Source organism: Acanthochromis polyacanthus, chromosome 2 (assembly GCF_021347895.1).
Source record: "Acanthochromis polyacanthus isolate Apoly-LR-REF ecotype Palm Island chromosome 2, KAUST_Apoly_ChrSc, whole genome shotgun sequence".
Lineage (NCBI taxonomy): Eukaryota > Metazoa > Chordata > Actinopteri > Pomacentridae > Acanthochromis > Acanthochromis polyacanthus.
The window spans coordinates 36792446-36801599 of NC_067114.1; the positions used below are offsets into that span (position 1 = coordinate 36792446).

The following is a 9154-nucleotide window of genomic DNA, read 5'->3' on the forward strand; positions in this document are numbered from 1 at the left end:
GGCTGCAAGAAAAGCCCACCAGCAGGAGTTGAAAAGGAAGGCTGTCCAGAGACTTACACAGCTTGCCGCAAAGAGAAGAAAATTGGCAAAATAGGAGTGTTACAGTGAACTGACTTGTATATAGTGTACATAGTAGTACAGAACTCTTATAGATTTGAAGTGAACTGAAGATAGTGAGAAAAGATTGAAGAACATGTAAGTTAACTTTTCATTATATTTGCTGACTTAAACAAGTCTAGTATTATGTTTTTGATCATTTTTATGATCAAAAACAAAATAATTTTCAGCAGAAATCAGAATTTCCTGTTGCCATGCATGATTAAAGGGGAACTTTGGTTTTTTTCAACTTGGGGTCTGTTTTCATTTGTCATTTCATACATGTGAGTGATGGAGAAATTAATTTTTGACATAGCTCCAGTATTTAGCCAGGCAGGCAGCTTAGCAGCTCAGCTAGCAGCTCAGCTAGCAAAAAGTATGGGGCAATTACCCCCTTGCATCAAAGTCCGCCCCAACGTGCTTTTTTCCCCACACTGACTGGCTCAGATAGTCTCAACGAGTGTCCCACAACATACTAGAGATGAGAAGGGAACGAAAACCTCCACATTACCTGGCGATCGCTCTTTGCTCTTTGTCTTCCACTCGGGCAGACCTCCCCCACAGTTTAAAAAAATCCTGGAGGAAACCCTGTCAAGTGTGTGATTTTTCATTGTTTGACATTTATCAGCAACTGTATTGATATCTGTCAGTCCTAATCAGATAAGGATCTCTATTTACCATATACATTTAAACAAACCAAGAAACTGTTCATGTAAAACATAAATTTCTAAAAAAAAAAATTGCCTTCACATTTTCCTGTAAAAAGTTATTTCCAAGGCAATTGTTGACTTTTTCAACATATTTGAACATGTTCACATTAGAACAAGCAAATTTGAACAAGCTATTTGATGCAGTTTGAAGTGCCTGCAGATAAAGGTGATACACTACAGACATACCACAAATTAAATTTGTTTTTTCAATCATTTACTCAGGTGTAGTATTGATTGATAGCCTATAATTTTACTCTATGGAAAAAGTCAGAAAGAAATAAAGCAAGAAAAAAAGAAAGAACACTGCAATGACTGTGACCCTGGCTAAAACTTTTATTTACGCACATTTATGCCTTGTGATTTAAACTCTATCTCCCAGCCAGGAAAGAAGGGGGGAAAGGGGAAGTAAGGAGGTGGTGAGCTGGGTTCAAATAATAATAAACCCCACAGCTCCAATTCACCAGAAAGACGTGAAAAGATAACCGCGTTCCCATGATAATGAATCCACTACTGAATAATAAACATGAACCAAGCTGAGAATGAATAATGACGTCACTGATAACAGCAGTGCCTTGAGCCTACTCAGCAGACCACATGGTGAAAATTACACTACTTTAGATGGGTATCTCAATTATTCCGTGTCTGGGTTTGGATTTCCTTAAAACAGAGCTGTCTCTGAGAATGTGGAGGAACCGGGGGGTGGGATGATTGACACTGAGAGCCTGTTACTAGCTTTGATGCCATTGCCAGTCGGGCTCTAATGCCTGACTTTTTTCACACTAATGGGGAATGAAAAATCCCCAATAACAATATAGAAAAAACATTCTGGGCTCATGAAACTTATTCATAATTGTTCAAGAGGCCCTGCTCATGCAGAGCCAAGAACCAAACCCTGATGAACTCCACTGATAAGAGCCATCTCAACAGACTTGGGTCACAGACAGCTTTGTTCTCATTAGCCTTAGCTAACTAGGGATTCTTAGTGCACCAGTAACTGTAAAGGGCTTCTGAGTGTACTCTGTGCTTATTATTCAGCCTCGAAATATAGAACTGTCATTCTTTTTCTGGGCTGATAAATCTAACTTCTTCTGTGAAGCAGACTGAATGGCATGAGGTTATCATGAATTTGGGACAAGGAATGATTATGTATGTTGACAATAGCAGATATATATCTGTGTGTAGAGTTCCAAATCCTTCAGGTTCTATCCTCAATTGCAGAAATCGCATTTTAAGTTTAAGGATAATTGTAGAACATTACAACCAGGTGCTGTCATTGTTCATTTGTTCATTTCTGTGGTGAAAGCACTGTACAGTCACGTGTGGATTGTTGAGTTCTATAACATAGTTGAACAAGCAGCATTTGATCCTCTTTGAAAAGTGCAGAACCGTGGTTATGTTTTAAAATGGATGAGCAATTTAGAGTTTGGTTTCCTATCTATCTCTCTATCTATCTGCCCGCCTGTCTGTCTATTTTGTGATCTGCAGATGCCTAAGGCAGCACACTGCAAGTCAAAGTGGTTTACCAGCAAGAATCGGCATAGGACAACCATCACAGCATTATTAGTTTCAGTCTACTGTCGGTCAGAACAGTGAAATGAACTGTCTGTTGAAAGATTGCCTTTACACATGGAGGCATTTACAAGATATTTAAGGCATTTAGACAAAAGTAAACTTACACTAAGTAAAGAAACACAACACATACATCTATGACGAAGCTCACAGAACTTTTCAATTCTGCTACTTCATGTCTGAATGTTATTTTTGAATTCATCTCTGGTTTTGCAATTAAGTCTCTTATCTTTTCACTTAATGTGTTAATCGAAACTGTTCCTTCTTTTGTATTTCTGTAAGACTGTAACTGCAGCTAGTTCTGCCTGAAGGGGTTTCCTTGATTTGTGATTATAGATAGACATTTCTGCCGTTATTCAGCTGTTTGCCACCTTTATATGTAAATCAACACATATTGCTTTTATTCCATTAATTCTTTCAATTGGAAACTGAATTCAACTGGTAAACATGAACGTTGCACATTCTATGAGGAGTGAACATCCTGTCCAAGCCGTCAAACTTAAATTCACAGTTGACGAAAATGGCAAGCAATCAATACTCAACACTGCAAGCCCCAAGGGGAAAAAAATTAACCAAATATTTCTTCTTCAATGAAGGGCTCAAGGTCAATAAGGAAATGAGTAACAAAATAAAAGAACATTTAAAAATGTTTTCTTTTCACTAACACTCAGTTGCTGTCCAAATTAAGATTGCTTTTCTAGGTTGACCATAGAGAACACCAGGTCCACAGCAGCCAGTTGTCAGGGATTAAGTAGGTGCTATAATTGCCAGAGAAAATCCTGTGCTTACTAGTGCTTCATATGAGGTGACATTCACCCAAGTTCATGCACACATACAAGGAACAGTCTCTGCACTCTGCACAGCAGCTCTTCGACCTGTGCAAACTATTTGATTTGGACAGGTCAGATCGAATTAAGCCACAAAGCTAACAGTAGACACAGTGAAAAGTCAGAAGCAGGTTGTTCAGTGTATGGACCCTGACAAGGTTCACTAATTGGATCCATTTTAATTTATTCAGCAGTGAATGTGATGATCCACTGTGACTTTGGGCCATGTGGTAACAAAGCAAAAATCTACACTGAATGGACAAAGTAATAACAGGTGTTTGACTTACACTGTAGGGCTGTAACTAAGGTTCTTTAAGGTGTTCCTAAAATGTAGTGCTTGGACTCATTTATCCAGTTATACTCCATCCATCCATTCATCAATCCATTTTAATTACCTGGACAGTGGGAAGTAAGAGGAAGATGGGGACAGTTCTCCAGAGGATAAATGACTCCATCTTCATCCAGGTTTTTACCCCAATAGGGTATGACTGCAGCAGGGTGAATCCCAACCTGTACAGACAGTGGGCACATCAGATCAAAATATATCTGCAGCATCACAATCTTTATTGACACCACATTAGGTAAAGAAAGATGGTTACGGTTTGTTAACAGGGACCCTAACCCTCACCCTACTGAACCTACTAACTCTAACCGGTTAAGCCACTACCAGGCTCCATGGCTGAACTGAGGTGTGGGCCCATTTGCCTGGTTTGAAATCCTGTCTTTAGAATAGAATACAATAGAATAGATCAACTTTATTGTCTGCCTCAAACGATGACAGAAATTCTCCTTTAACAAGGCTCAAACAATAAAATGCAACACATATCAAAACCCACTTAAGACTCAAGCTCACAAAGTACAGATGTCTAAACGAAATGTTAAAAAGAAACAGTAGTCGATAAAAAAAAAGTATTGTTCAGTGTCTTATTTCATTTTTTTTCAGGGTGGTTATTGCAGCGGGAATAAAGGATTTTTTCTAGATGTTTTTGCGGGCCAGAGGGACTTTGTAACGTCTCCCTGGTGGCAGTAACTGGAAGGAGTGACGGCTGGGGTGAGAGGGGTCCTCTGTGATCAGGGTGGCTTTCCTGATCACAGAGTGGTTATACAGTTTAGAGACATGGGTTTGTGGTGAACCACTGATTTTGCTGACCTGACTGACAATATGGGAGAGTTTTGTTTTGTGTCAAGTGGAGAGGGAGCTGTCCCAGAAAGAAATGTTGAATGAAAGGATGGATTCAATGAGTGAGGTGTAAACCAGGGTTAAAATGCCTCTGCTGACATTAAAAGTCCTTAGTTTCCTTAGCAGGTGAAGGCGCTGTTGTGCTTTCTTGTACACAGAGTCGGCCTGATTCGCAAACGGCAGGCTGGTGTCGATCTGTCTTTCCAGATATTTAAAAACTTCAACCCGTTCCGACAGTCTGACCCTGGATACTGAGGGGTGTAAAAACGGGTGTCAGAGATTTACTTCTGCCCCCACAGCACCACTCCTTTGTTTTTGAGATGTTAAGCTCAAGAGAGTTCTTATCAAAAACTCAGGCAAGGTTGTTGGCTGTCTGCTTGTAACGGGTCAGCACAGTGCTGTCTGCAGATGAGCAACCAGAGTCATGTCGTATTTAAAAAGAGTCATTCCTTCACTGTTACATTAGATGTTGGAGTACACTGAGAAGAGAATGGGGGATAAAACACAACCTTGAGAGACATCTGTGTTTAAAATCAACTTGCTGGATTTAAAACCATTTAAAAGCACCTGCTGTGGCCTGTCATGTAAATAAAAAAAACTCTGAATCCACTGAATCAGTGTGGGGTGAGCCTGAAGGTGCGAGAGGTTGTGCCGTAGGGTGTCTGTGTGTACAGTATTAAAATCAGAGGGGAAGTCCATGAATATAGTTCTGGTGTGGGGGTGTGCAGAGTCCAGCTGTTTGGTGACAGTGTCTAAAAGTGTGCCATATGCATCCTCTACTCCACGTTTTCCCTCATAGGCAAACTGAAGGGGGTCCAGTTTGTGTGACAGCATGTCTGATAGGCTGTCCCCTACCATTCACTCTATGTGTTTCTGTTGCATCATTGTTTCAGACTCTGATTTTTTTTTGTTTTTATGGGTTCATCTATTTTCAGTGGTGATCTGTATTTTGGGAGCAGCAGGATAACATTGTGGTCACAGCATCCAAAGGGTGGGTGTGACTTTGAGATATATGACATAGACATTCTTATTCGTCTTATTATTAATATTACCATCATAATCATACTGACTTCCAAACAAATTTGATGAATCTTCTAATTCATTCATTAGTGAATATAAATGGTTAGAGATTCTTACAGTAGGAAACAGAAGTAAGGGCACCACTGTGCAATGTAACTTAGATATCAAATTATCCAAAGTTATGCCCCCCCCTCCAAAAAAAAAAAACAGCATTATTTCTAATTTGAACAGAATTTTGCCGTATGAACAGTTACAATAAGATACTAAAGAAAAAAAACTATATTTAAAATACATGCCCTATATCAGTACTTGATATGTCAACTCTTATTTTTGATGATAGACTCCAGTCCTCTTGGGCGTGTATAATACCAGTGTTGCACACATTTCTTCCAATCTTTAGAGACTTTCGGCTGTTCCTTGAAGGACAACTATGGTGCTATAACTTCTCTTAAAAAATAAACCAACAGTGTTCTACTGGTTTCAGCTCATGAGACATACTTGTCCAGATCAGAAATACTTTATTGATCCATGAGGATCAACAAAAACTCTTGTCTTTAGAGTCATTTTGTCAACCAGTTTATCCAATGGCATTCGTGGTGTCATCTCCCAACACCTTTGGCACTCATGCAGCCCCATATCATCGCATAACCCTTGTGCCAAGTTCTGTTTGTCAGAGCTCAGCTATGAATGTAGCTCACTGTCTTGTTAAATCCTTGTAGGAGGATGATCATTGTGGCTCTGATTAGTAGCACAATAGCTTGTTCTATCCCTCCTGATTACTGCTGCAGCTGTTTTCAGTATTTTAGTTGATCACTGACCTCCCTGCATCCTTTTCCATCTTAGTGAAGTCTCATGATCAGCTTTGTCAGTTCCTCTGACGATTCTTTTCCATGTGAAGCCACGATGTAGACAAACAGAAAATTAGCCTGTTGGTCCAACATTAAGAAAGTTCTGGTGTTTACAGATAATTTTATTATCATGTTTATACAATTAGGCTGACTGAAAATCACAGGTGTACTTAATTTTGTTCCAGTGATCACAAGTGTATTCACTTCTGCTGCACTGAGTTTCTAATTCAGGGCTTTGTTTTCACTATGGACCCTCTAAAGTTTTTCTCTTGGATTGTACATAAGAGGAAATACACACAACCTAGAAATAATGCAGTAATTGAGAGCCAATCATTTAACACTTGAGTGATATTGTAAAGCAGATAATCTTCTTTTCTCTGGTTCATATGTTTGCGGTTTTATCTCTGTGGGTCTTGGGACTGTTTGTTTTCGGACTATTTCAAACCATCTGCACTTGTGTTGAATCTTGTGAGCCTTTTTTTATATTGCTTTTTTATACTTCAGAGATTAAATGTTAACTGAACATCTTTAAGTGCCCGACCTCTCAGCCATTGGTATGTGTTTATTTGAAGAACCATTCTGGATATTGTTCCTTTCTATTTGTCTTGTCTTTAAACAGGGAAACTTGGAAGTCACAATCTCCAATCTATGGATACTCTACAATTTTTCGACTCCGACATACTATCTGAACTGGGTAAGAAAGCATTTCAACGCCAAATGCCTGGAATAAATTAAAATCTTCAACTTCAAGCCCTTGTTACACTGAATGAGTTTAAAACTCTGGTGAAATCATTACAGTCTACTCTGTCTGTGTGGAAGTGTTACATGTGGTCAAGTCTTAATTTTGTCAATTTTATCTGCTGCTTATTATTTTTAATGTGACTATGCTGCCTCACTCTTGGCCAGATCTCTCTTGTAAAGGAGATCTCTGATCTGAATGAGACTAACCAGGTGAACTAAATTCTAAATTTAAAAAAAAAAGATCAATTGACGAGATTGATCAGTAATTAAAATAACAGAAATAATTCATGATTAGGCCAAAGCCGTGTTGAGACAGTACCGTGTGTGTAGAGACTACAGCAAGTTGTTAAGTTTCTAAACGTGCAGCTCCGTTTATGACAGCAGCATGGAGACCTGACAGGGTGAATGTGGAAATAACGCGTCCTGATGCGGCATTATCTGCAGATGAACGGCGCTGCTTCCATTCCTATGTGTGCTTGTCTGGGCTAAAATAAACCTTACCTTCTTAGGGAGAGGTCCTGCTCACTGTGCGCTCATACGCAACATCAGGTATCCGACAGTCCGAATAGCACCGATTATCAGAGCCAAACACACAAGTCCCTGATTGAGACGGTGGGAGAAGTGGGACAGATCAACGCCCTGGCTTTTCACCGTGTCTCCGGTAAAGTGTCTCCGAGCTACTGGCGGTGCACAGCCCGTCTGCCTCCCTCACGCAACTTGGGACCCGAGTCAAGTTAGAAACACATCAACAGTCTCCGCTCAATAATTTCAAAATAAAATATCTGTAGCCATACTCCTGGCTTCTGCATAGCTTCTACAGTCATGGAAAAAATTATTGGACCACAATTGTTTTCTTCAACTTCTTATTCATTCGCCTGGCACAACTTAAGATACATTTGTTTGGACAAATATAACAATAACAACAAAAAAAGCTCATAAGAGTTTATTTTAAGAGCTGATATCTAGCCATTTTCTGTGGTTTTCTTGATAATTACCAAAATCACTTAAGTTCTTACATCAATCGCTATGGTATTGTGCTACCAAAAACAGAGCTTTGATGCATTCCTTGTTTTATTTTCTGTCTGTTTTAGTCACATGATACAAACAGGAGTTAGTACTTGATTACAAAACCATTGTTTTTGATGACTGCAGCCATGCATCTTGACATGCTCTCCTTCTGACATTGTTCTGCTGTCACAGCAGCCCATTCCTGTTGCACAAATTCAAATACATTTGCTTTGTTTCTGGGCTTGTGGTTCTCCATTTTGCATTTGATGATTTTCACAGGCCAAAGCATGGTTCCAATGTTCTGGTTCTCCATTCAGGCTTCAGCTGACCTTGCCATGTGTAAAAGGGTGTTGTCTTGTTGGAAAATCCAGTCACTGGAGGCAGGAAAGAGTTTTCCAGCTGATGGAAGAAGTACTGTTTTCAAGAGTAGCCCTGTACATGACCTGGTTCATTCAACCCTTCTGCATTTGCCCTGTTCCACCCATACTGTAACAACCCCAGACTGTCACTGATCCACCCCCATGAATTACTGTAGGGGCAAGACAGCCTGGTTTGTAGGCAGGCTTTTGTTCTTTTCTCTTGTGTTTTCTTTTCTTTCTTTCTTTTTTTTGCAGATGCACCCTGATGTAAGATTTTGATATCTTTATTTTCGTGTCATGCACACAAGTGTGCCCAACCCTCATGGGTTTACAAGACACCAATATACCAGCATTACAACAATACGTACATCCAAAACAACACAATATTCTGCTCCTCGGTCCTTAAACAAAATATGTTGCCTTTTATCCCAGGCCTGGCAAAGAAATTCTGAAACGAAAAAGGTTCCTCTTCTAAAACGTAACTCTAATTTTTCATGGTCATCCAACCAAAATAAATCAAAATAAACAGAGGACATCTTTCTGAAAAGTGTTTCTCTTACATCTTCATATACAGGACAGTAAATCACAAAATTAACTTCATTCTCAACTTCACCTAAATTACACAGCAAACAAAGTCTGTCCTCTGGAGGAGCATGAAACCTCCCAGTCTCTAAAGCTAATGGTAATGTTCCTGAGCGTAGCTGTCCACGCAGGGATCTCTGTCTTTTACTTAATTTATACTTAACATAAGGTTCCACATTGCGTCTGTCTTTTATAAGACAATAAGTTTGTAACT

The 9154-nt window shown here is 39.5% G+C and overlaps 1 protein-coding gene across 8 annotated transcripts in view; it reads right to left on the reverse strand.

The window, feature by feature from the left end:
* adamtsl3 (ADAMTS-like 3) overlaps window positions 1-7733 on the reverse strand; it is a 159167-nt gene extending 151434 nt beyond the window's left edge. For 4 of the 8 annotated variants that reach the window (XR_007937122.1, XR_002596633.2, XR_007937121.1 and 1 more), the window contains exons 1-2: window positions 7493-7731; window positions 3598-3712 (exon numbers count right to left, since the gene is read on the reverse strand). Coding sequence is in view for 5 of the 8 variants with exons in the window: in XM_022213934.2 (XP_022069626.2) it covers window positions 3598-3663 (66 nt within the window). In the remaining 3 variants the exon portion in view is untranslated. Of the gene's footprint in view, window positions 1-3597; window positions 3713-7492 lie in introns of all 8 variants that reach the window. The other 4 variants (XM_022213933.2, XM_022213932.2, XM_022213936.2 and 1 more) reach the window with 2 other exon arrangements.
* Window positions 7734-9154: the final 1421 nt, after the last annotated feature.